Source organism: Equus asinus, chromosome 4, assembly GCF_041296235.1.
Source record: "Equus asinus isolate D_3611 breed Donkey chromosome 4, EquAss-T2T_v2, whole genome shotgun sequence".
Taxonomy (NCBI): domain Eukaryota; kingdom Metazoa; phylum Chordata; class Mammalia; order Perissodactyla; family Equidae; genus Equus; species Equus asinus.
The window spans coordinates 38,917,040-38,944,939 of record NC_091793.1 but is presented as its reverse complement, the minus strand read 5'-3'; the positions used below and the strand labels follow the sequence as shown (position 1 = coordinate 38,944,939).

The following is a 27,900-nucleotide window of genomic DNA, read 5'->3' as shown; positions in this document are numbered from 1 at the left end:
ACCTGAGGCCTGTGTGCCCCCTGTTCCCTCCACCTGGCTTAGTGTCCCCCTAATTTCTACATGGCTGACTCCAGCTTGTCCTTCAGGCCTCGGCTACATGAAGAAGCTTTCTCTGGACCACCCAATCTGAGGTAGACACCTAGTCATGTTCAAGCATATCACCTGCTTTTACTTCTGTGTCACATTTCTTACTGGAGGTTTGTTTATTGTCTGTCTTCCTCCACAAAAATATAAGTTAAATGTCCAGGAATTTTCAGAATATTTTGGGATTATCTCTTAGATGATTGTATTCATTCTCGTGTGGGCTGGATAAATCTGTTCACAGCAGGCACCTCCATCTGACTTTGGTCCCCATCAACTTCTTCCAGAAAAGCACAAAGGATTGGGTGCCATAAGGGCTCATAGAATATTCTTCTAGAAGGCTTCACTGAGAAATATGAAAAACACAGTGAATAATACTGATGCTCTTTAACTGCCTCAAATTCCCGTTCCACTCAACTGGAGTCCATGTTCCATTTCCCTCGGCTCCAGTTGTTTATTGTTGAGAAATATTCCGTGATTCCTAAGAACATGTGAAGACCTCCCCACTGCCTTGTGAAGACATAATCGAATCACGTTGGAAGTTTGCTGATGGGCACGGATCCCACAGCCTTCCAGGCTCCAAAGTTCACAGTGCAAGAGGAAAGGAGAGTCCCTCCTGCAGTCCCCTTGCTCCAGCGATCCCGAGCAGTGCAGGTGGCCAGGGCTGGGGCAGACGTGGAAACACCTAAGGATGAGGCAGCAGTTTGGTGAAGAACTCGCCCCAGACCCCTCCTGAGAGCTCACAGCTCAAGCCTTACCAGGAATGGCCTCTTTGACTCTATGCACAGGGGCTAAAATGGTTTTAACTGTTTTATAGCTCAGCTGTGTTGTTTGGTTCAAGGCTCAGCCTGACCTGGCCCTGCTTACCTCTTCCCCCTCAGTGTCTCCCCTCCCATCTCCCACTCTGCAGACTGACTGCAGGCCCTCAAACAGCCACTTTCCCTTGCCTCAGGGACTTTGCACATGCTGTTCCCTCTCCCCTACCTTCACCAGGCTAACTCTTGCTTGTCCTCCAGCTCTCCATTTAGACATTACCTCGTTCTTTTAATGATATGTATTCAGCAAATATTTACTGTGTTTATTTACTGGGTTGTCAGGAGCTTTTCTAAGTTTGGGGGAAACAGTAATGAACAAAACAGACAAAATCCCACCTTCAAGAGCATACATTGTAGGGGAGGATGAACAAATAAACAAATATGATATGATGTATGTGGCATAAGGATCAGGAAGAATAGAGCAGAAGAGGAGAGCAGAAAAGTTGGGGTGCTGTTTCGTACAGGGTAAACAGGTGAGGCAGTGATGTTTGAGCAGCGACCTGACTGACTTTGGGGCGTCAAGCATGCAGGTGTCTGGAGAAGAGCACTGAGGCAGAGCTGATGATGCGTGCACAGGCCCTGCACGTGGGCTTGGTATGCAGGAGCAGCAAGGATGCCGGCGTGGCTGGAGCACAGAGGCAGGCAGGTGGGGCCACTGTAGGTCACCTTGAGGACTCTGGGTTTATTCTGACTGTGATGCAAACCATTGGAGGCTTGAGAACCAGGGGGTGACATAAGCTGGCTCACCTTCTCCAGGAAGCCCCCTGCCTCCCTGACGTGGGGTCAGTGGCCTTCCTGCATGCCCTCTCTTCCCTCTCATGTCTCACTTCTCAGTACTACGTGTTTCTATGTCTGCTCCCCATCGGTGTGCCTTCGAGAGCACATTCATTCACCATCCCTGCTCCAGTGCCCTGCGCACAGTCTGTATGCAAAAATATGTATCAAAAGAACAAACAACTCATTCTCACATCCCAACATCCCTGAGGTCCCACCAGGGCGTGGTGTCGGTTTCTGAGCAGTGTGAGGATGCACGCCTGCACCCCCGTAACAGGTACCGTATAACAGGCATCAGCCTTTCTGTTTTAAAGCAGATCGACCCATCTGAGCAAAAGACTCTGGCCAATTTGCCGTGGATTGTGGAGCCGGGACAAGAAGCCAAGAGGGGAATTAATACCAAGTATGAAACCACGATTTTCTGATACCCGCCGTCCTCCCGTCCTCGCGGTGCCTTGCACGCCAAGCAGTCCCGGAGCAGGCTTTCCTTCACGCCTCCGTTTCCACCCAGCCCAGGAGGAAGACTGCTCTCTTTGTGTGGCCTTGTCATGGGCGAGAGGCCGCTGGCCATTCCTGGGGACGTTCTTTCTGTACCAGTGACAGAAAGTGCAGCTATGACTTTCCAGCCGTAACCCCCGAGAGGCACGAGTTGAGAATTTTCGCTAAGTCTCCCGACTCCCCTCCCTGCCACCTCCCAAGGTGTTCCTAACGATTCTGCCCCCACACTTGCTTTGCTGTATCTGGGGATAAAACCTTAAAAGAAAAGTACAGGGGATCTCTAATACTGCCTAAAAGTCTACAAATCTTGGGTTTAGTTTTCATTGTCAGTGGTTTTAAAGGTAGAATCAACAGAACTACCCCCATAAAGCATCTGTAAACTCATTATAACACCGAGTATTGTTTCATGCAAAAAGACGAAAACCATCCCCTTGATTGCCAGGAAATCCTGTCTCCCAATTTCTATATTTGTGGATTTTATATGTAATCAACTATGTCAGATTAAAAAAAAATCTTTACATCTATGGATTGATTCAAAATTTAAGAATGATTTAAAACAGAGTAATTTATTATGCACAGAAAAAATGTGTCTTGTATTAAATATTTTTATTAAAAGAATGTTTCATTAATGCATTGATAAGAAAACTAGGTTAGTTGTGAGGGATGTTTCTGGTTTCATTTCAAATAACTAAATTTCTACTGCTACTACCGAGAGGACTGGCGAGGGCAGGGCAGAGTTCTGCCTGCCCTCAAGGGGGCAGGAGATTCGGCAGGCCGCCTGGCGGCGGACCAGAAGAGCTGACGCAGCCATACGCCTGCAAAGATTGTTTTTTTAATCTTCACAGTGTTTTAAAGAACACATTTAAAAACAAAATCTAGGGCTCCTGCTGTCAAGATTTCTGTCATGGAAACCTTGTTTGAGAAAGGTGTTAATAAAATTCTATTGCAAAAATTTTTTTTTCTAGAAAAATTAAATACAAAAAAAAAAAATGAGATTCCAAAGTAATAAAACTCTTTTCTTGAAACAAAAAAATAAATACATGTTTGCTTACTGTTTGATTAAATAAAATTTACTTACATTTCTTTAAGGTATTTTAATTTTTTTAATGTCTCTGTGGAGTATTTGTATGATACCATAATGTATATTTATGTAGAATCAAATTATATAAACAGTATCAAATATCATTATAGAAAAAATAACATTTTAATGTATATTGTTCTAACCGATCATATTGTGAATCATTTTGAAGTTCATTATAGCGATATTGATAAATTGTGGAATTGTCTTAATGTTTTTATTTTTAATTAACCAATATTATTTTAAACCCAACTGAGATTATCAGTTACATTCATCAGTTGGTGAGTTTTGAAGAAGGATGACTAAATTTTATTTCAAACTGACAAATGTATACGGTTTTAGTTCAGTGTTGAAGAATTTTAATACAATATTAAATTACTTGAACTGAACAGTTCCTTGTATATATTTTGCCTATTCACTGTTGATATGTATGTAGTAAATGGAGAGTAAAATAACACTAAAATATGGTACCAAAAGGAAATTGTATAGGAGCAAAGTAAAGAGTAGCTTTGCTGAAACAGAAACATATGTGTAAATATGCTTGGGCTTCCAGTTATAAATTTTGTAATTTTTGTCATTATTTATATCCTATAAAAAAGCACACAAAATAAAACAGAAATTGTACAGCCATTGGTGCTTGGCATCGTTCTGTGAGCACCTTCCCACTGCCATTTAGGAACAGAACCAAAGGCCACCCTTCTCAGCATCCATGGCTAAAGGGATTTTTTAATTGGCAAAATCGTTGAGAAAATTTGCTCATTTCCAAGTTCAACCAGTCTGAAAAAGATACACTGGCCTTTAAAGCCTGAATTTCAGCCAAAAAGCCCCCACTGTCTTTGTTTAAATTGCGCTGTAAGGAGGAATTGCCAAAACAGGAATTTCTAAAAGAGGCCCACTAAACTGGATCGCTTTATAGGACCATACAGACGGCACATTTGGAAAAACATCTACACATTTGTCTTGGTCAGTTCCGGCCGCCATAAGAAAACACCACAGACTGGGTGGCTTGAACAACAAATTTATTTCTCACAGTTCTGGAGGCTGGAAAGTCCAAGATCAAGGTTCTCACAGTCGGTTTCATTCTAAGGCCTTTTCTCTGGCTTGTAGGCAGATGCCGTCTTGCTGTGTGCTCAAATGACCTCTTCTTGGTGTGTGCGTACAGAGGGTGGGGGAGCAGCAAGCTTCCTAGTGCCTCTTATAAGGGCACTAATCCCATCATGAGGGCCCCCCCCCCTTCATAACTCTGTCCAACCCTAATTATTTCCCAAAGGCCCATCTCCAAATGCCATCACATTGAAGGATTAGGGCTTCAACTGATGAATTTTGAGGGGATACAAACATTCCATAACAACATTTATCAATCCTTTCACATTTCCTAAAACACGTGTGCCAGCTGTGAGTTGAGTGATCATAGGGCCATGTTAGAGACACACTGAAAAGATCAATGATTCACATTCCATATCCTGTGACTTTCTGGAGAAGATCTCCCTGCTGCTGGATCCAAGTCTGTTAATCTCTGAAACATATGCCAAATCAATCTTGGGACACTCCTGGCCTGACAGGCAGAGGCCCAGGGCTTTGAACCCCAAAGAGCTAAAACTAGCCTGAGATGGGGTGACAGTCACAGGGACAGAAGAGCAAGTTTCCTGAAGGAAGGTTTGGGCTGGGCTTCTAGATGGTAATGCTTCACCTGGGCTAATATGGCCCCTTTCTATCTTGCTAACCACCAAGAGGTCAGCAATCCTGTTCTTACGTCTGTGGATAAATGCTTATTTGTATCAGTTACAGTCCCGGCAAGAAGCAGATGGCACACTCCAATGGGGATAATTTAAGAGTTTAATAAAGAGAATAGTTACATACGTGTTGGCAGCATGTAAGGAAAAGGGTCAAAACAGTATCCCTGGGCTGGTAAATGGCCTGAGGGGGAATGGGAAAGAAGGCTGTGTGAAAGGGGCTGCCAGACATGTGGAGGGACATGGGCAGCTGCAGTGGCCCTGAGAGAGAGTCAGGGATTAAAATACTCTCATCACATACTCCATCCTGGATTACCTGAGCCCACCAGAAGCCAGTGGGCAAGGAGCCCATTGATACCGTCTACACAGGGCAGCCTCCCGTCACCACAGCAGGGCAGGAAAGAGGGAGGAGGGGGTCTGAGAGGCAAACAGAAGAGAGCCAGCCCACGTATTGGAGAAGAGATTTGTGCTAATTTTCTTGAAGGGGAAATCTGACACATTGGTAACTGCAAATATCCATGGGGGTGGGGATCCTTGAATGCTAACATTATTCCAACAAAAGACTTCAATTCAATTACTCCATTTAATTTTTTCTTCTTAAAGTATATTCTATGATAAATTTGGGTGAATGAACCCAGTGAAAATTATGCCTAGTTCATTAATAAGTCATAGAAGTGATTTTTCTCAAGATATATCAAATTTTCCGTTGGAATACTTAGGACTATTGCCGGTGCAGATAATCTTTGGATATGTTGGGGCAGAAGACAAGCTTAGATAAAGAACACATGGCCAAATTCTCAAAAATCGATAAAAATTCATACTTGGACCCCAAGTAACATTGCTTCTAAGCTACTTCTGAAAAGAAATGAAAATTTGATAAGTGGGCTAGCCTCCAGAGTTCTCACTTCTTCCACAAATTGGAATATAATGACCATGTTCAGAAGTTGATATGGAATAAAGCCTTTTTTTAAAAACATTCAGTTTTTCAGTTCTCTTTTTCTATAAGTATTCACTGAATATGTTTCCTATGAAAAGTAAGCAATCTGACTGCTATAAACACATTTTCTGAAAGTAAAATTGAGTAAACCAGCCAACACAGGCCAGCAGAGTCCACCTGCACCGAGGCTCCATCAGCCTACCCCGTACTTCATTCCTGTCGCCCCCACACCCAGCCGGCCCCACGCCCCTTCACTGCTGCCTGTGCAAATGTGCAAATGAACCCAGGCACCTGTCTGCCCCAGCAACAGAGTTCTGCTTCCCACAGAAACCGGTTCCAAAGGCAGAGAATTTTGTTAGGGCTGTTGCCCAATCACCGTCCTGCACACTGTGAGACTCCATTAGGACGCGTGAACCAGAACTTATTTTTGTAGTGGAATTAACCCTAAGACTTTGGTGCCAACCTGGGGACCACTTAACTGTTTGCTGTTTTTATCTCAAGCCAATCTCCTTATTGAGCACTCACTCTGTGCTCAGCGTGGCGCCATTTTACTTAGAGTTGCTAATGTAAAGATGATCATTCTTGACCCGACATATTGTAGTCTGTGTGTACCTCATAAAGAATCATAGCTACAAATTATTATCAAAAGTTTTTGCTTTTCTCTCCAAACCTTCAGAGACCTATGTTTGTAAAGGCTGCATGGGCACTTAACTTTCCAAGAGTAATTAATGATCAGTGATGTAAAGACTTACATATCCATCAGACTGAAAGAGACTGTCCATTTAACAACTCCAGGGGGTCACCCCAGCTGAAGGGGTGGCAGCCACAGCAGCTGAGGTTTTCTCAGGGGTCATTACTTGGTTCCAATAGCCAAGGAGCACATATGTCGTACAACAGACTTCACGAGCATAGTGGAGCATATGTGCAGCTTCCAAGTCCTGCCGTTCAGGAAACATCTGAGTTATGTCTCTGCATCACAGTAAGAGCAAGCTAAGATGGAGTCGCTCTTACAACCAAAGTCAGCTCACAACATGGTAATAAAAGTCATTCAAAGCAATCTATATACAATACTCAATTTAATTGTCCTCTGGATGGCTCAGTGCCTCCAGTCAAGCATCCCAACAGCTGCTCCCTGGGGAGCCTGCAGCTCTCCCTCTTACTGCCTCTTGTCAATAAGACATGTGACAAGGGAAGTCAGGATGCCTCCAAGTAAGAAGCAACATCAGCTGTTTTCTGACATTCAAGAGGCTGATTTTCTCTCCATTTCTCAAAAGTGCATGCTCAGTTTTCTGAGAGAAAAAACAAAAACCGCAGCATGCTAAGTGTTGAGTCAAGGGAGACTGGGAAAGAAGAAAGACATAGGAAATTCAGGAATTCCATTCAGCAGGGTATTTCTGGGCTGTGGGTTTGCGAGGGGCGGGGAAGGCTGCAAACTTCCTTCAGGGCCACACAGGTAACACAAGTGAAGGGGGCAGTGATGAGCCACAGAGCACCTGCCTCATCTCAGGGGGCAGCTGCTACTCAGTTCCAGCTGGCTGTTGCCGGGAAGAAAGGAAGACCCTGGGTCAACAGATTTTCTAAGAAATCAGCATTTTTATGGGAAATCACCAGATTTTCAAATGCTGGCAATAAGTTCAGAATTTTAAAAAAATAAGTATAGTCCAAACAAAACTCATCTGTGGGCTCGGCATGGTCCATGCATCACTTGTTTGTGACTTTCTGAGATTTCACCTAGTTTCAACAGCCTCACAGCTAGCTGTCCAGTCAGTTATCAGAGGAGGGACTGTTGTGTGTGGCTGGGATAAGGGGGTGGAGGCGGCAGGGATGCAGTCACTGACATTTGTTCCACTGCTCTTATACCCCAGGCTGGTTTATGGGAGTATCGGCAACTGAATTCAGGGACTAATAGCAAACACCAGAAATAACAATCTCTTAAACAAGGGAAGGGTTGGACTTTTTCTCAAGTAGCATGAACTTCAGAGATAGATGGTACAGGGCTGGAATGGTGGCTCCACAATTTCATCAAAATCCCAAGCTGCTTCTATAGTTCTACTCTGTTATCCTTAGGATGTGGCATCCATCTGCTAGGTCACCTTATGATCAAAAAATGGTTGCTGGAGCATCATCCACGTTCCAGGCAGGAAAAAGGATGGTAAGGACCAAAGGGCTTCTGCCTCCAATGAGTAACAACCTTCTAGGAGCTTTCCTGGAAGCTTTACGCAGCAACTTCGGCTTACATCCACCCTAGATGGGCAGGTGGAAAATGTAGCTGTTGTTGATTTTAGCTGAGCACACTGCAGCCCCCAACAATACAGGAGCTGTGAGTAAGGAAAAGGGAGAGACTGGATATTAGGATGGCCACTAGCAGTGTCATCTGCTACAATAGGAGTCATCACAGCACTAGGTAAAAGGTGAAAGCAAGCAAACGCAGGTGAGACATGTGGACAGAGAAAGCAGTGACTGGAGGAGGAACTGAGGTAGTAACTCTGGCAGGGTGGCTCTCTGTCAGCCATCAAATCCAAGCAGGAAAGAGCCCCACAGTTGTCTCAATATGCACACCAAACGTCTGCACTGCCCAGGAAAGCTCCTGAGAATGTCATGGCAATGCAGGCGGAAAGGCACACACTGCATAAACAGACGTCACAGGCAGCTGCCTGTGGCCAGGAGTGGACTGGCAATGGCTTGGTTGGCCATCAAGGGTGACAGCAGAAGGCACTGGCGCTCAACCTCCACTGCTCTCTGGAATCGCCTGGGGAACTATAAAAAATATGGACACCTGGGTCCCATCTCTGGAGATTCTGAATTAATTGGTCTGGGGCAAGGCCTGGATTAGGGGGAGGTTTTTAAGTTTCCCGTGTAACTCTTGGTGCAGCAAAGTGTGAGAAGCTTCACTCTTGGATGAATCAGGCCCTCCAGATCCCCTGAGAAGTTGGGCAGCCCACATAGCTCCCCACCAGAGGCTCCCTACAAAGTAGATCCTTGAGAAGATTAAACCATTTGCTGAAGGGCACACAGCTGGGACATCAGCACAGCCAGGATTTGAATTTAGATCCACTTGACCACCGAAGCCAGCATTCCAGCAGTTCCACACTCTCAAGTTATTGGGCCAAACAGTGAGCCCAAGGCCTTTTATCCACTTTCACTCCTAATCATCCGCCACTTGAGTGCATGCATATCCCAGAGAATGAAGTTTAGGACAGCTCATAAGACAGCAGATGACAGCTTTCCTGCTGAACAAGATCTGTCTCTTGGGAGCTAACAGCCATGAGGACAGATCTACTCTGAAGTAGAGAAGGATGCCCTTGGAGAGGTGTTCCGTGGAGCGAAGGCACAGGGTCCCAATTTGTAAACCTTGGAAACATGGGCAGCACAGGAATGGGGGTTTGTAACTGGGACAAAACATAATCACACCATTTATTGACACCTGTGTCAGATGCTTGACCTATTTTTCAAGCCTCCAAAAACACTGCAATTAGGTATCGTGGTTCCTATTTGACAAATGAGGACACTGTGGCTCTGAGAGTTTGCACCTTTTCAAACGGAAGGAGAAGGAGAAAAGGAAATGAAATCAAAACGGCAGAAGAAAGCATGTAGATCCATTAACCTCAGGGCTGCCACTAATTTGAAATGAACCCTCTAAGAGTTTCAAATTAGAACCAGGCTTCTTGGCGAGCAGGCCGTAGCAGGGCTGCCACCCTGCTCAGTGCTTGGGTCATCTAAGAACTGAAACCAGGTGGGGCGGTGGCCAAGTGCTGGCAAATCCAAAACATCCCCCAACCTCCACTGTCCATTTGGCTCCTATCAGAAATGGCCCCCGCTGCTTCTTTCAAAGAGTAATCCCTACAGGCACAGAGATGGGTAAACCAGAATACAAAAGCAGAGGCTCCTCAGGAGCAGAGGCCACCTCTGACATCTTCTCTGAGAGCTCAAGACCTGGAATCAGGGGGGTGATCATCTGATGTGAATATGTGAGACGAATAATAAATTAAGCGCATAAGTGAAACGATGCTCCTGGATCCTCCAGCCCAGGGGCTCCAGTGAGGAGGCACACCGCCACTGACGGAACCCCAGCTCCAGAACTTGGCCGTGGGGCCCTGGCAACTTGACCTCTCTGGACCTGTTTCCACATCTAGAAAACAGAGCTAACCCCTTCCAGCTTTACTGTGAGGATTCAATTAAACAATGTGTGGTAAGTGCCCAGCACACAGCCTGGCACATAAAAAGCCTGTAAGAAATAGTAACTCACCCAGCCTTCCTCCTAAAAATAACTTATGTCTAAGACAGTTACTTGACAGAGGGGGGCAAATAAACCCAAGGTGAAGGGTTTAGAATCACTGCTGACTGAAGATGAATCAGAAATGAGAAATACAGATCTCCAAAACCTGCCCCAGCTGCTGACAGCCACACCTTGACCCCTAGACTGGTGTCCATCCACCATGGACCCAGGAGGATTCCACTTCCAAGGGAAACTGACACTCACCTTGTAGCCCAGAGGGTCTGGGTCTTTCTAAAAAGAAAAGAAAATCAGATTTGGATTCTGGCCCTGGCTTTGTCACTGATTAACTGCCTGGGGTGCAGTTCTTCCTCCGTAACCTGAGACTGCATAGTCTGCAAATCCACTCAACCTCCGTGAAGATAAAACGAGGGCTGGGCAGTGCCTAGAGCGGGGAGGCAGTGAAGATTGGAATGCATGAATGTGAGCGTTTGCTCCAGCTCCTCAGAACAGCCACCTTGGTATCAAGCAGGACTCTTCACTCACCTGCTGAGTGTTTTCCAGTTTGATCACTGGCTCAGAACCACCAAACCCACTCAGGCCGGGAATGGGGAATGCTCTCTCTAGTGACCTATTCTAGCCCTGGGAAATGGGAAATTAAAGAGGCAGGTTTTCTGTTCATGTTTACATGATAAGCAGTATTCCTCGTTCTGAGGGCCTAACCTCATAAATGAATTTACAATGAACACCAGCAACTCGTATTCCTGAATCATAATTGCAATGAAAATTTCCCAAGTTTAGGTCTTCTCACAACATAATCTGACTCAGAAATAAGTCGTGGTTGATGCTAAATGACTTCAAAGGCCTGAGTCCTATGTTTGATGTAAATTCTTCTGCCTCTTCCCTGTGAATATACACAAGTACACAACAATTCTTCTATGGTTAAACTCATAGCCGAATAGCAGCTGGTTTTCTAATTCAGGCATTTTAATAACTGCATACTGCATCCATGGTCTTAAGAGGAGGGGTTTGAGCAAGAAAATCTAGTCAAGTGACAATCTTCAGAGACTAAGAAGTATTAGAAAATCATTTTCTCCTTCTCTAAAGGTCAGTAAGTAAATTAGAATAACATAAAACATTTGTTGAATAACAGATCGCCATACTTGCCAACTGAAACACTCTAGGGAAATGTTTATTCATTTCATATAATTTGAAGCAAATCTTTTTTATCCAAGTTTTACTTTCCCCTACTGATGCTTCAAAGAATGCTAAACTAAAACAGGAAAATAAAGAAAATGCTGATGACGTGCCACATCTTAATTTGACAGCCTCGTGATCTCCTAGTGCAGAGGGAAACCACAGAATGCGCCATGGGCATGTGGGCAGACAATAATTTCAACCATTCAACAAATATTTATTGAGGCTCCAACTGGAGTCAGGCTGACGGTAGACTCTGGTATAAATACACAGACCTGGCTTTCAAGGAGCTTATAATCGAATGGGGGACCCAAGAAGTAAACAATATATGGCAATAAAAGCCATGACTCCAAGTTAAGAAAGCCATGCGCAATGCATTCACTACACTTACACACTAAATTGCAATTTTTAGCCTTTGCTGATCCTTTATCTCACCCACCTCCAGACTTGTCTCTCTCACAACCTTTATCCAATCCATTAGCAAATCCTATTAACTCTTATCTTCAATTCTTATATCCAGAATCCAAGTTGTCACAGCCTCTACTGTTGCCACCCTAACCCACCCACCTTCGAGTCTGCACTTGGGAATGCTCTCCAGATACCTGCATGGTTCACTCCCTCACCTTTCAGGTCTGTACTCAAGTGTCACCTTCTTAATGAGCAACTCCAACTAAGACCCCTCCTCACTTACACAAACCAACCAATACACTCTAGATTGTCCTTAATTACTTTTGTTTGCCTCGCTCTAGCATCCAACTGCAGTAGGGCAAGGACTTTGTTTTCTCACTGCCATATCCCCAATATCTACAAAAATGCCAAGCACATGGTAGATTTCAATAAACATTTACTGAATGAAAGAATGAATAAATGAATTCTCTTCTTTCCAGGATCTTCTCCATGCCAGCCATACGGGGCAGCAGCCATACGGGGCAGCAACCATCAGAGACACAGTGAGGAGACAAAGACAATTCTGATAGAATTGCATTACACATACCTGATAAAGCATCAATAGAAAAGTTGATGGCTTTAGTTTGAAGCATCTTTCACGTTTGTTTTCTAATTGACAAAAGGCAAGCAAGGAGTCTGAAACAATCTGAAAATGTTTTTCAAAAATATTTTAGGAATTTTATTTTTATAAAATTTTTTAAATTCATGTATTAAAATGTATACAAGGCAAAAAAAACATGTAAGCTGTATCATAAATACAAAACTAAGTTTTCAAAACATAGAAGACACATACAATGTAAAAAAAACTTTACAGATACAAAATGCAATGTAATTTCCAATACAAAAAAATAAAGCAGGGAAAATGCTAGAAAATGCTCCGCTACAAGTACAAAACCAAACCCTCTCCAACTGACCCCTGAGCTGCCAGAACATTTGCAGCTCCTTCACACAAGACTTCTCCTCTTTCCTCACGTTACCTGTCTTTCTTCTCATTTTCCTTTTTAATTTATTTTTAAGACAAGGGCCAATCGAGGCTTTTTGAAAGCTGATGTTATATTTTAACAGTCAAGTGGCTTTTAATTCTGAAAGTTAATACTTTATACTCTGAGTTTAAAAAGAGTTCCTAAACATTGCATGCAAATCAAATTATGATCTGGCTATTCTAAGCAGAACACACTATTTACAGAAATCTTTTTATAAAATTAAGATTTTCACATCATATTTGCTTAAATCACAGTAAGTCTGTAAACTAAATTCCTCAACTCATCATAAAAACAATAAACAAACCTCCTCAACAATGTAAAAGATTTTACTTATTCTATATACGGTTCCCTCAAATCCGAAGGAATACCTAATCTAAAACATATCTGGAGTGGCCTATTCCCTCCTACCTGCCCACATCTACTGATAGGCACCAATAGAAACTGGCTTATCTACTGTTAACTAATACTCATTTGATTTAGTTCCTATTACAGCAACGAAAATTTTTGAATTTTGGTTATTTTTTTATATGAGAACCACATCTATTTATCACCGTTTCCCTTAACCATATATTTCAGAGAAAATGTTTAGATTTAAGCTGCAATTAAAATTCCTAATCAGGAGGTCAAAAAAGTTAGTTATTGATGCTTCTGTGCTTCTTCCCTGTCAAAAGCTATCCTCCCTGATTAGCCTGAGAGGGCGGGGGAAAAGGAAGAAGAGAAGGGGAAGATAGACTGGTGGGGGTTAAAGGTGACATCTTCCCGAGTCACGAACACTCTTCTGGTACCGCATAGAAAACCAGAGAAAATTCTCTTAAAATTCACTAAGAGAATAGCACTGACAATGCCATTCATCTACACGTAAATGGAATTAGAAGAAAATGATTTTTTACAATTTTATATTTCTTAGGAAAACGCTTGTTAAAATTTATGATTAAAATTGGCTCCTCCCCAATTATTCTGATTTACCAACATTTAACTGTGAAGCAACTGCTGAAAAAAAGGAAAAAGGTGAGGATTAAGAAAGGTCAAGTTCAGTTTGGGATTTAAAAAGACAGAGCAGGATAGTGCCAACTCAGAGACTGACAACGAGAGTCAGTTATGACATGGGGCTGCCATCAGCCAGTGAGAAAAAGGTAGACCAATAAAATCTACTCGCTCCAACACACACAATTTTTGCTTCACAGAGAGAACTTTTGAAACCCAAGACTCACTCATTGAGTGAACTATTAAAGGAAATGTTGCAAACTTCACACACAGACATAATATTTTTAAAGCAAATTTAAGGGGTGCAAATAAGCTCCAAGATTGTATTTAGGAGAACGATACCCTTGGGGTAAGGGTGGTTTAGAAAGCAAGCAGCTGCTTCCCTGAGGCACAGCCTGCATAATGATAGTATTAAAATACATATTTCCTTCAAATTATTAATTATGTCAACCAACTGGAATGCACCAAGAGAGAATTTTATCAACAGTATAACAAGGTACCTATTTACATTTGCATTTGCATCTTAAGGACAAACTTAATAATGATGATGATTATAAAAGACAAGATTAAAGGTGTGTTCATTTGGGAAAAGCTACATTTATAGTATTCATCCAACCACAAACACTTTTGTAATGAACGCAATAGTGCAAAACAATTCACAGCTTTACAAAAAGTTGAAATACAAAGTTTCATTAGAATTTTTTCCAATTCAAAATTAAAAAGAGTTCAACTTACATTAATGCTAACTATTTTACTCTAAAACCTGTAAAATATATAAAATACCAAGATTATCAACAGTCACATATGTTTTGAAGTCAGGGGACACGTGTATTTTCTTAAGATTGGTTCCATTTGTGTAGAAGGTCTGTGAGGATTCTCCAGTGACAGCATTCCACCACTGTTCAAAGAACAATAAAATTCTCATTAGATTGGTAATTACACCGTCTGACAATTTGTAGCGCCAGCCAGATCCTTCACCCTATCACCCGCTCCCCACTCCCAAACTTAAGCAAACAGTAGGAAAGAAGTCTAGGATTTAATGCTGAATATCATATTATCAACCTGGTCAGCCCTTCCTGATTAACGCTGGTGACTGGCTCACAGCTACCCGACACATGACTCCCTGCAAGGCGCGCTGGGGAAACGCGCAGGCTGCAGAGAGCTGCAGACACAAAAGGCTACACAAAGTCCACCACGGCCACGGCCAGACTGAACCCCCCTGTCTGCATGTCTTTCTCCGTGGAATGCACAGAAGAATGCCCCTCTCTTCTCTAAAAAGGCGCCTTTGCAGACAGAGACTTGTATTCTGGCAGACAGCAAGACTATTCATACAGGATAGAATGTTCTTTCCACTCAATCTTCCCTTTCACTAGAAGTGATTCAAGAGCCCACAACCAAGTTTCTTTATAAAATAGTCTATACTTTTATTTGCTAAATAAACACTAAACATCTCAAATGTGGCAGGTGCTCTGGCCGAGTCCTTCCTTTTTCCTTGCAATCACCGAATCCACTAAGATTATAACAATATTTATATTCATTTACCAAATGGAGATCATAAAGCTTACCTATATATCTCATAGCTAAAATGAGGGCAAAAGAGACAACGTACATGAATACCTTTGGAAAAGGCCTCAGGTGCCTCACGATTCTGAGTATTACAAAAACAATAATAGTGTCATTCACTTTTGTATCCGTGGCGGTGCCCAGCATTCTCCTGACTGGCACGTGTGACTGGGTCAAAGTAAACCTCACTGAAGCAACATGTACTAACTTGACATTTTCCAGAACTGCCAATTTTGCTTTGTAAAACAGCAATGTAATCAATACTGCAGAGGACACTTTCCACCTACCTGGGAGAAGACTCATTAGTTTTCAGTCCCTAGGGGCAAACTGTAGAGGTAGTAAGGCCCTTAGAGACCACCTAGTCCAACTACCTCATTTTACAAATAAGGGAACCAGGGTTCTGAGAGAAAAAAGGCCTTGTCACCTAAGATGACACTGCTGGCAGGTGGCAGAGGTGGAACAGTTTCTGGCTTCCTAATCTAGTGCTTCCACTATCTTTCCCTCTATTAAAACAGACCACTCTAGTCAGAAGCACTACACCAGCTACTAATTTGAAAATGACTAAAAATCAGTGACATTACAATAGCAGCTAATACAGGGGATTTTTAGGGCAATGAAACTATTCTATATGATACTACAATGGTGGACACATATCATTATAAATTTTTCAAAATTCACAGAAAGAACACCACCAAGAGTGACCCCTAATGTAAACTATGGACTCTGGGTGACAATGATGTATCTATGAATGTTCATCGATTGTAACAAATGTACCACTCTGGCACAGGATGTTGATAGCAGGGGAGGCTATGTATGTGTGGGGACAGCGGGTATATGGGGACTCTGTACTTTCTGCTCAATCTTGCTGTGAACCTACAACTGCTCTAAGAAATTAAGTGAATTAAAAAAAACAGCAGCTAACATTTCCTCAGGGTACACTACGTGCCACCACATAATAGTGCTTTACATGTATTAACTTCTTTCACCCTCCCAACTCTGTAAGATAGATATTATCATTATACCCATTTTACAAATGAGAAAATCAAGGCACAGAGAGGTTACATAATCTTGTACAGGATCACAAAGCTAAGGAGTAGCAGAGCCAGGCTTTGAACTCAGGCAGTCGGCCCCAAGGCTCACTCTCCTGGCCATTACACTCTGCTGCCCCTAAGTAATGGCACACCTGCATTGATCGCCATGTATTCTATATTTTGAATCAGGCTTTCTCCTCATGAGTATGAATTAACGTCGGTTCTTGTCATTTTAACAGTATATACTCTGTGGCATAATACACGTAAACAGCTAAATTATATTATGCCAACTTATAAATAGGAATAATTTTGAAAGTTGAGCTTTTTAGCTACCGGATATCTTACTTTACCTTACTGATATGCGATTTATACAGCTTGGATTCTAAAGTAAACAGGCTCAAAAGGCCTAATTTCTTGGAAACTACAGCAGCTGTTCCTTTTTACTTTTAATTTGCTCTGTGCTTTTGGATAGTCTCATTAACATGCTGGGTAGATGCAGGCTGGGCTCTATCATAATCAGTTTAACCACGCTAGTAATCAAACCAGAGGCAAGAACACCCTGACTGTCACACATACAGACTGAATATACAGGCTATGGGTTCTTTCACCTTAAGACATAACCTCCATAGTACAGATACCTATTCTGTTGCTTTATGTCAAGGTTCTCCAAGAAATCTGGTCACTGATCTCTATCACATCTTGTAAGCCAAACTCACGACTATGTGAAAGCCTTCGATGGGGCCCAGAGCATCGAATGACATGGTCTCTAGAAGCTCAGTGTCAAAGCTGAGCAGCTAAGTTTCTCAGCAGTTACTGCAGCTCAAAGACAGCAATGCTGATCCTCTAAGCGTTATCCTCAGAGCAGACTAAGACTTACAGTTTATCTTCACACTGAAGGAGGACGAGTGGAGATAGTCTCAGGATCCCCTAGTAACTGAATAAAGGTGTACCCCAAAAGGTGTAGGGTAATGCAACAGTCTGTAAACAGCATTGTATTTGCAATGCAAACTTGTAAAGGAATCACAACGTACATCCTCTCATGGGTCTAAAAACGTCCCTCTAATTTATTTTTTTCAGAAACTACATTTTTACTTTGAGTAAAATTGCAATAACATGGGTCCCATATAACCAAAAACTTCAATTCTTTCATTCAAATTTTTTTTTATTTTATTTATTTATTTTTTTTGAGAAAGATTAGCCCTGAGCTAACTGCTGCCAATCCTCCTTTTTTTCCTGAGGAAGACTGGCCCTGAGCTAACATCTGTGCCCACCTTCCTCTACTTTCTATGTGGGACGCCTACCACAGCATGGCTTGCCAAGCAGTGTCATGTCCCCACCCGGGATCCGAACTGGCGAACCCTGGGCCGCCAAAGCGGAACGTGCCCACTTAACTGCTGCGCCACCGGGCCAGCCCCTCATTCAAATATTTTTGAACATCTTTACTGTGTGTGTAATCAGAATCATCTTCTACACTTGAATGTTTCCATTAAAAAATAGCAGTATCATAAAATGTAATTTATTAGGGATCTATTTTCAGTAGTCAGTACAATATAGTATCACCTTCAACCCCTTTAACAAGTAAACCACTATTCAAAAGACTCACTTCAAGTATCCCCCTCCACAGGAAGCCTCTGCTAACTCCTAAAGGTAGAACTGCTCACTCTTCTCCTTGGGCCTCCACCATCCTTATGCAAATGTGTCCCAGAACCCCTCCTGCACTTTAGAGATTTTATTTACTGTCTGCTTCCCCCAGACAGTAAGCCACCTGAAGGTAAGACCCAAGTCTTAAACATTGTGCCACACAGCAGTGTCTTAGCACACAGTGAGGACTTAACACATTCTTATTGAGTGGATGGATAAATAGATCCAAGCACCAAAAGATGACCCTGAGGCACCACAACGCACTCAAGCCTTGGCCTCAGTATTCACTTGCTAAGTTTGTGTAAGCCAACTTACTAACCATGTAATTTTGGAAAGTCACAACCTCCATGAATATCAGTTTCCTCATCTATAAACCAAGGATAATAAAATTTAAGCCTCACAAAGCTGGCTAATGAGATAATGTAAGTAAAGCACTTTGTAAACATAAAGCAATATGCTGTTGTTGCTATTATTATTATTATTATTACTACCACTACTAATACTAATACTACTGACACTTAAGAAAGGAATTTCACAAATTTTTTTAAAGACTTTCAACCAAAATAGTTAACAATTAGTGAAGTGGAAAATAAAATTAAGTTCAACACCCCACTTTCTAGTGATTCTGATCATCTAAGACTTTGTATGGGGCAGTATGAGAGCGCTAGACCAAGAACATCCCTAACACTGTCCTCTCAACTTTCAAGAGAGCTGAGGAAAGTAGTCTTGCAGACGGCAGTGTCATCACCGCAAAACGGGGATAAGAGTAACTACTTTTCCACTCTGCTGGGTTGCATGAGGCCCAACTAAGAAACAGGAAGTGAAAATAGCTTGGAAAGTAGGATATAGGCTGTTCTTTTCTTTCACAGTCTTTGAGGAGCTCTTACCTTAAGAGATCCTTCAGCAGAGACAAGCATTTTGCTATCTGGAGAAAAGCAAAGGTCAGTCACCCAGCCTCCGTGGGTAGCAGCTCCTTCTTCTACTGAAATCGGAGCACACAAATGAAGAAGCTCACCGTTTGAGACATTCCATATCTACATAAACATGATACAAATTCATTAACATGGTTACCCAGAAGTTTTATATATATCTGTCTCATGTGGAGCATATTTGGAAATCTTTCTTAAAAATATAGTTCAGTGATACCTTAGGAATTTTTTTTAGATTGTCTTCTCTCCCATCAAAATTTTTAAAAAACACTAATTATAATAAAAACACATTATTTACAATATTTATCATTAACTATACTCCAAAAATAAAACAAAAGGACTTTGATTGATTGATTAGGATATTGTGGATCTTTTCATTTAATAAAAAGAGAATGATGGGAGGAGCAAGAAATAAACAAAGAAGACCTAGTATATAAACTACCTCACAAAACACAGAATTCTGTCCAAGATCTACCACTAAGAATGATGTCATTCAAACATCTAAAGTATAACATATTTTAAACAAAAAGTCTCTGTATGGTTCTAAATATACATAAATTATTTTACTAGACTCATAAACACCCCAATTAGTTTTAGATGCTAATATATCCATTTATTTCCACTTAATACATGAGCAGTACATGCTCTAATTTTTCAAAGACATGCACATCAGAATAAGAAAAAGAAACAGAAGCATAAATAGCAAAAGAAAATAATCAACATCGTCATTTGTAAAATGTCTCCTTAGAAAATCCAAGAGAATCCCATGGAAAACTCATTAGAAAGAATTCAGTACGACAGCTAAATATAAGAGAGAGATATACATAAATTAACAGCTTTCTTTCATTTTGAATAATCAGGTAGAAAAATTTTTTTAATGTACTGAAGAAAAATTTTTAAATAACACTCATTTAAAGAGAGACAATTTTTTCCTTCGGGAGTTTCTGAAAACTGAAACACTGCCTCATAACCAGCAAAGGAGCCCTTTCATCCAAAGATGAGAACTCAGAGCAAAATTAATGTTCCCAAAGCAGCCCTGCCACTTCAGCTCAAGTGGCATTTATGAGACTGGCATAGAGAAGGTTGGTTACTTAGTCCTCAAGTGGAGAATCTTAATTTTCCTGGAAAGCCTATCTGATAATGCCTCTATTCCTGCAAATTGCATACTCTTTCATTCTTCTGCATTATATACCTATTCCTTGAATTTTAATTCTTCATTTATAAAGAAGAAAAAAAACAAGACTCTCCTCAAACATACTGGTTAGCAAAGCAGCTATTCCCAATGCCTAAACTTTTCCCATCAACTGCCCCATCCTTCCGACACAAGAGGCAGGCGGCCCATGAGGACTGCCACAGGCTACACGGTAAATGTTGACTGTCTCATGGACATAGTGCTAAAGAGATCTTTTCTTTCAGTGCTGAAAACAGCAGAATTTGCATTTCATTTATAATCTAGATAACAATTTACAAAATCATTTTCCTCAAATTCTGCCACTAAAAACAACCTTTGGCTCAGGTCCAAGAATTAAGATGAATCATTCTCAAGCTAACAGCAGAGAACCAACTGCAAATAACTGAGGCATTTGCTTCCTCACATTCAGAAGAAATGCTTCACTCTAACATGAATTCTCTTCTACAGCGAGTACAGCTGTGAACCCAATGTGCACAAGAAACAAAACATAGAATGCCTCATCCAACCAGAACCCCAGGGCCTGGGCTTCCCTGTCACATTAACAAAGGTCCCCAACGTGGTGCAGAGGGCTAGCTAAAGCTCCAAGAAGAGCAGTGCTTTCATAGCAGCAAACACCATACCCTGATTTCTCCGTTGTCATCTCCAGTCGCCAACAGCGTACTGTCCCCAGAGAAGACAGAGCAGCGCACACAGCCTTTATGGCCCCTCAATTCATGAAGAGGGGAAAGGAGTTCAAAACTCCAAATCTGGAAGGCAATTAAGATTGTTTAGGAATAGTAAATACACTTGAAATGAGCATCTGCAAATTCAGCCTTGAGTCCAAGTCAGACATAGTTTAATCACGTGGAAATTCTAACATTCAACAGTTCAGAAACTTTCATGAGACGTCCAAGTTCCAATTTTGCAACCTTATTCATTTTTCTGAGTCTCCCTTTAATTACTCAAGTTAACTTGAGTTCAAGGATCAAAATCACAGCTTCTTTAACTTTAGACTTAGAAGGAAGAACAACGAATAGATTAAGAGCAGTCTATGAAGTGAAGCAGACTTGAGTGTGAGTCCTGGCTCCACTATTTACTAGTTCCTTGTGGTCTAAGACAACCCACATAAGCTTGTCTAGCTTCAATTTCTGCATCTGTAAAGTGGGGACAAGAGTACCTATAGTGTGAAGATTAAATGAGATAATAGAAAGCAAAATTCCTAGCACAGGGCCTAACATATGACAAGTGTTATTTAAATGTTAGTCACTAAACTATCCTACTATCTTGGCAGCCAAACGCTGCTCTTTTCCTTCCATTACTCTCCCTCATGGTTCTGTCATCAGTTTTTAACAAGCATACACTAAAACCCACCATGTTCTAGGAACTGTCAGCTAAGAATTGGTGGTACAAAGTCCCTGTCCTCGAAAAGTTCACAGTCTAATCAGGAATACAGGTTTATGAACAGTTAAGTGAACAGCTGTATGAAGTAAATGCTCTAATAAACATGAGTAACATGTAATGGGAACACTGAAGGTAGAACAGCTAATCCTGCCTGAGGGCCAGGAAAGGGTTCATTGGAGAGCTGACACCAAATCTGGGTCTGGAAGAATGAGTCATAATGCTTCAAGGAAAAAAGGAGCAAAAGGATGTATCAAGCCAAAGTTAACAGCATGCACAAAAAGATGGAGGTAGAAGTAGCCTGGCACAGAGAGAACAATGCAGCAGAAAGAGAATGGTGACGGGCTAAGGAGGTTGGCTTATAAACCATCAGGTCACAAAGGTGCTTCACCAGGGGACTCAGGCATTAGGGAAGATAAATTGGAGGAGGCACAGACCAGAGGGAGGTCCACCAGTGAAGGAGGAGAGCCTGGGCATAATGGTGGGACAAGGAGAAGAAGGATCCAAGAGACACTGAGGAGTAATCAACAGAGCATGAAAGACAGGATAGAGTCCTAGGCAATTCTAAGATTTGCAGTTTGGAAAGATAGGTAGATAATGATGCCATTAACAAAAATGGAGAAAAAAATAAGAGAATGGAATATTCAATGTCCTCAACCAGGCAGCATCATTTCACTGGAATGTAATTTTCAGAAGCATCAACTTACATCTATCATATAAAAATTTACTATGGATGAGCAATTAAATGTAAATCCCTTTCAATGCTTTTTATTGCCTGTAATATGCAGTATAGACTGCATTTGATTAGTAACAGACAGAAAGTAATCAGGAAGAGAGAAATCAAAAGTCCTCAAAGTCATTCATTTAATCTACTTGACACTAACAAAATGCCAATGGGCATCTTCTAAAAACTCACAAAATATGAAAAGACATGTAGACAGAAACTTATTATTCTGTTTTAGATATTATTTGGGCTCATAATACAGAACTAATACCAAAGTTTTATGCATGCACATTTCTGCTGATTGACCTACCTTTGCAGTCTTGTCAGCAGAGGTAGATGAAAACTTGGTAGCATCAGGAGAAATATCACAAGAAAGTACTGTATCCTGGTGACAGACGAAGTCTTTTTCTATTCTTCCAGTAATAATATTCCACACCTTCAAAGGAAAACTCAGAAGTTGACACTTTTAAAAACATTCTGTATTATTGAACATAATCAGCTAGAAGACAGATCTATAAAATAAGAGCTTTAGCACATTGGTTGTTCTGACCTCTTTACTTTAAGTGTCCTTTAGTACAAATGCTCATAAACACACAGCAGATGTAGGTGACTGCAGTAAACAGAAAACAGGCATGAGAAAACAAATTTAAAAATGTAAGTAGTTACTTATCATCCATCTGCTTCTGGGTGTCACAATATAATCATGGTAATGGTAAAATACTTTTTAAAAAAGAAACCTGTGCTTCACATTACCTTCACTGTTCCATCAAAAGACCAAGAAAGCAGTCTTGAATTTCTCAAGAGCCTAAAGTCTTTCACTGTTTCCTGATGGGCTTGCAGAAAGACATATTCCTCTGATTGCCAATTCCATACCTGAATAACAAAAAAATAAGTCTGTTATAACCCTCTCCCCATAATATCCCATTGGAGGGGTGGCAGAGTATGTGCTCATTTGTCTAAAGTCTTTTATCCTCATAGCATTTCAGTAAAACAAAGAATATAGTGTCCCCATTTTATAGACAGAGAAAAGCTATGGTTAATTAACTTGACTAGGGCCAAAACAAAATACTTTTCATCCTAAATAAAATTTGTTTTCTTCAGTTGCTTGGAGAGCAGATAATTATACTAGAAGATAGAGAAAAGCCACAATATGCTAGTGAGCCCACCATCTGATTAAGTTTTCCAGAGAAAATTATCCCAATTACATATTCACAGATTTCTAAACCTCACAACTTAGGCAAGTCTGCAGATTCTAGTTCCACTCAAGCTACTGAATCCTACTGGCCCTATTGGCTGGGAAAGTCAGCTGATCAGAGCAGCTTCAAACAAGTTCATGGAACGTTTGAGCTTCAGATCTTAGCTATCCCCTCATGCAATCCTCAAAATGACAAAAAAGGTAATACAGTACATTATTTTTCACTTGGAGCTCCAGCAAGATCTCCTCAGGCACAAGGGGGCCTGTGTATGTTATATAGACATGTATAAGACACAGAGATGAACAGAACTGAAATTTATTTCTATGCCAAGTCCATGCAAAGAAATCTCTTAATCACTAAATCAAAGCAACTGTACTTAGAGCCTTATTAATTCTTGACTTGAAATTAATTTAACAAATGTTTATTTAGCACCTATATGTGAGGCAAATATGAATGAAACAAGGATCTAGCATAAAGAAACCTGAGTCGAGCAAAGAAAATGAGGCATACCAAAAAAAATAAAAACCACAAAAACCCAACAATAGAAGATATAATGATAGAGATAAAAAAAGTTCTGTGGAACTCAAAAAAGCAATTCCTTAGGGAAGACTTGATGGAGACAGTACATTCAAAGTAGGCTTGAGGAATGGGTTGGAAGTATGATTCATAAACTAAGAAGGGCATTTCAAACAAAGGGAATAAAGGCTTAAGTTAAAGCACAGGAGTGGAAAAATGTGGAAAGAGTATAGGAACCTTCTCATAATTCAAAATCTGCCTGAAGGAACAGGAGGAAAAACAGGTTGGGAAGATACTTAAAGAAACAGCCCAGAAGACCCAATGAAGCTAGACTTCTGAGCTGTGGGCAACCAGGCAGGCTCCAACAGAATTTTCTTCTATTTTTTAATATCACAAATAAAAAGATAAAAATAAGCCACTACCAAAGGTATGCACATTAGTAATATTCTAGGTCTAGTTTCTGACTGGTGAAGGTTAAATGGTAAAAATGTCTTTAAGGTCTTTCCTATCAGGCTTAAGTAAAACTGTAAAAGAAATGACATCTCTCTTATCCCCTTTCTTTACTCCTTTATCCTCTACACTTAGCAGCCACCCTCCCCACCAAGCCCTGGCTCTCAGATCTCTCCATCTCTTCTGCCTCGGAGTGCTCCTTCACAGAAGCAGATAGCAGGAGCAGGGTACCCTGCATGTGAGCAGGGGACCTTAGAAGAAGAGCTGGAAGCGAGAATAGTTTTAAAGAGAATGAATTAGGAATTTCAGTATTTTAAGAACTCATTGAGATATGTGTGGGGGAGGTGGAAGAAACAGAGGCTTTTCTGGCTCCCCAAGTCATATCAGAAAGGAAAGGCAACCTGTGTAACTAAACATAAAATACCCTAGACCGTTCCACTAGGAACTTTCTGGTTCCCTCCTCCTCCTTTCTGGGCTTACTGAACTAGAAGATCAGTGGCTATTACTAACAGCTCTTCCTGGTTGACTGGCACTGCCATTCCCAGCTGTGTCTGATTCTCTGTTCATTCCTGACTTAGGTTCTAACTGCTGCCCTCCACATCAAGAAGTCAGAGAGCCTTCCTGAGCAGATATAACAAAGAATTTGACAATCACTTAGTGGATTTTGTGGCAGAAGCTTTCTGATAAGACAATGAAGATAGGGGTACTTTTTGTGTTGGACTCAAACCCACTGTGCTACCTGAATCACCTTACATAATAGCTAAACTTCCACCAACATTATTCAAATGTATCAAGGTTGAGTTTTGAGATGTCTCTACCATTAGCTATGATTTTTGCAATGCATATATACTGCAGAATTTTTTCAGCCATATAAATAATAAAATTTTAATTTTAAAAATGTTAAAGAATCTTCTTATACCTGCAAGAATCAATATATTCTCATACATTAGCTCAGGTGAACACTGCTACTACTTTGCTACTACTTGGGTTTTATTTACCTCAAGGTAAAGGATCGAAAACCAGCAAGGTAGACCTCAATTTCACAACTCTAGGTGCTACAATCAAGCGAGTTGACTCTTCCACTTTTGGCAATAACTTTAGTTCAGCTTAACAAAGGTTTACTGAACCTACCACATTCCAGGCACTGGTGATACAAAGATGATCAAAATCAACCTCCAAAATGGTAACCATGTGAGCTGTGTGCAGATTTGTTAATTAACTTGATTGTGGTAATTATTTCACAATGTGTACATATATCAAATAAAGTCGTATGTCATAAACATATACAATTTTGTCAGTTATACTTCAATAAAGCCGGGGGGGGCGTAGTAAACCTCCAATCAATAATTTACTAAAACACAAAAAAACTAAAACAAAAACCCAACTAGTCAATTTCTGGAAATACCTAACAAGAGTTTTGTTATATGAATATATACTCATTAAAACATTTCAAATGTAAAAAATATTCTGAGTAAAGCCAATAGAGAGGATGACACACAACTTAACTCATATTTCTAAAAATAATCTAACTCTGATCCTAAAAATATTCCTAGAAATTATTTCTCCCTCTAGCTGAGAATATCTGATCTTCAAGCAGGTCATAAAAACCTATGAATCTGGCTTTTGACAGAAAAGCTATACAGTATATAATGTCTCAGCAGAATTTCATCAGATGTAGTTCACTTTTACCTATTTCAAAGCCATATGGAGAGAAAGAAAGGTGAATATTACACTGAGTTTCATAGCTAATACACCAGTATCATGGGAGCCTATAATAAGTAAATTTCCGTACTGAAGCCAAATTTCATTCCAATCTTATAGGACTCACAAAGACATAACATAAAAAGATTTTTTTCCAAAAACTTTTAGTAGTGTTGTTGAATATTGCCACTAAATAAAGGAATATATAGTAACTTCCATTGAACATATGCATTTATCTCCTTCACTTCTAAAACCCTACTAAAATGACAAGGTCAAGAGAATGTGAAAGAAGATAAAATGCTGAAGGCTGGAAAGCAGGAGAATGGTAACTGACTTAGCAGAACCACGGAAACAGAATTCTAAAAGTATTAGAGAAAGACAAACGCAACAAAATTGATACTAGACAACTCTCAAAATGCTCAGAAATTGAGATCACTAAGTACTTCTGGAGGTGGGAACAAGGGTGGGGCTGAGAACAGAAGTATTAGGAACTCTGGGAAGATGGCAGCGGTGCAGGCATAGTGTTTTTAATCTCCCTGAAACCCCTGTTAAAAGCAGACAAAGCAACTAAAATAGCAAAACTAAAAATGCACAGACAACATTGTCAACAAGACCATGTTAAATGACAAAGAAACCCCACAAACCCCAAGGATACAAGTGGGTGGGGACAAACTGAGAGCTGCAAGAGCTGCATGGTAATAGCATCTCTATGAGAAGAAGCAGAGAGAAGCATGGGGAGTCTGACAAACCAAAAACAGGAGGATCCCAGAAGATCCAAGCATGCCAAGTTGGAAACAGTAGCAGAAACTGAGTGCAAGGCAACTATGATACGGTCTGGAAGGGCTAGAGCAGTCTGGCCCTGTGAACTCTCAAAATTAACCAGGACAATCCCACAATAAGGAGAACATGCTGGGGATAGAACCCAAATTGAGTAGAACAAGGATGACGGCAGCAAAGGAAAGAGAAGGTCTAAATAAAAATGAGAGAAGAGGGGTCGGCCCCATGGCCGAGTGGTTAAGTTCATGTACTCCGCTTTAGCAGCCCAGGGTTTTGCCGGTTCAGTCCGGGGCACAGACCTAGCACCGCTCATCAAGCCACGCTGAGGCGGCATCCCACATGCCACACCTACAAGGACCCACAACTAAAATAAGCAACTATGTACTGGGGGGCTTCGGGGAGAAGAAGGAAAAATTTAGAAAGAAAAAAATGAGAGAAGAGAATAGAACAAGATCTCGTAAGAACAAGACCATATTTTTAATGCTCCATGAAAACAACAGAAGGAGCTGTAGAGCTGTGAAGCTAGAAATGCTGGCCTTCCCCACCCCTTGAAAGAGTTTGGGAAAACTAACTTGGTGTAAAAAAGAAAAGAATCATCACTGAACCCCAAACAAAGTTACTATGAGAAAAAAGAGAATAAAGTGGAGAATAATGCACCTATGGACAATGAAAGCAAACCAGAAAGAAAAGTGTCTGGATTAAAGTGCACCAGCACAACTGAGGGTAGGATTACAGTTCTGAGAACAGGGGATCAAGTGAAGGTTTACAGACTAAACATTGAGACCCTACACCTACCCCCAATTCTCTTCCCCCACTTGGCTCTAAGGACCTGTCAGTCAGATTTCTAACCTCCGGGCAGAAGACCAGGTTTTTCCCTAGGAATCTGACAAGACCAAGAGACCTAAAGATACTGACAACAAAGGTTCCCCATCCAAGTCACCTTTCAGAGAGGGTCTCAGCCAACACACAGGGCTTTCAGTCAGCCTTTTAGTGCTTATCTCTAGTAGCAAATGATCACCACACAGCTGAGGAAGCCCTTTAAAATAAAAAGCCAGGGGCTGGC

General features: G+C 41.1%; 2 protein-coding genes across 27 annotated transcripts in view; one reads left to right on the top strand and one right to left on the bottom strand.

Annotated features, from left to right (window-relative positions):
• The window catches only part of ANKS1B (ankyrin repeat and sterile alpha motif domain containing 1B), a 1,016,307-nt gene extending 1,012,431 nt beyond the window's left edge, over positions 1–3,876 (top strand). For 15 of the 22 annotated variants that reach the window (XM_044745210.2, XM_044745274.2, XM_014835057.3 and 12 more), the window contains one exon: positions 1,985–3,876. In XM_044745210.2, the coding sequence (XP_044601145.1) occupies positions 1,985–2,095 (111 nt within the window). In that variant the 3' untranslated portion in view covers positions 2,096–3,876. Of the gene's footprint in view, positions 1–1,968 lie in introns of all 22 variants that reach the window. The other 7 variants (XM_044745264.2, XM_044745227.2, XM_070507128.1 and 4 more) reach the window with 2 other exon arrangements.
• Positions 3,877–12,426: 8,550 nt separating this feature from the next.
• Positions 12,427–27,900, bottom strand: part of APAF1 (apoptotic peptidase activating factor 1) — a 75,376-nt gene continuing 59,902 nt past the window's right edge. For 2 of the 5 annotated variants that reach the window (XM_014834996.3, XM_014834997.3), the window contains exons 23-27: positions 22,951–23,070; positions 22,508–22,633; positions 20,717–20,842; positions 18,863–19,009; positions 12,427–14,638 (exon numbers count right to left, since the gene is read on the bottom strand). In XM_014834996.3, the coding sequence (XP_014690482.2) occupies positions 14,492–14,638; positions 18,863–19,009; positions 20,717–20,842; positions 22,508–22,633; positions 22,951–23,070 (666 nt within the window). In that variant the 3' untranslated portion in view covers positions 12,427–14,491. Of the gene's footprint in view, positions 14,639–18,862; positions 19,010–20,716; positions 20,843–22,507; positions 22,634–22,747; positions 22,808–22,950; positions 23,071–27,900 lie in introns of all 5 variants that reach the window. The other 3 variants (XR_011502655.1, XR_011502656.1, XR_006512444.2) reach the window with 3 other exon arrangements.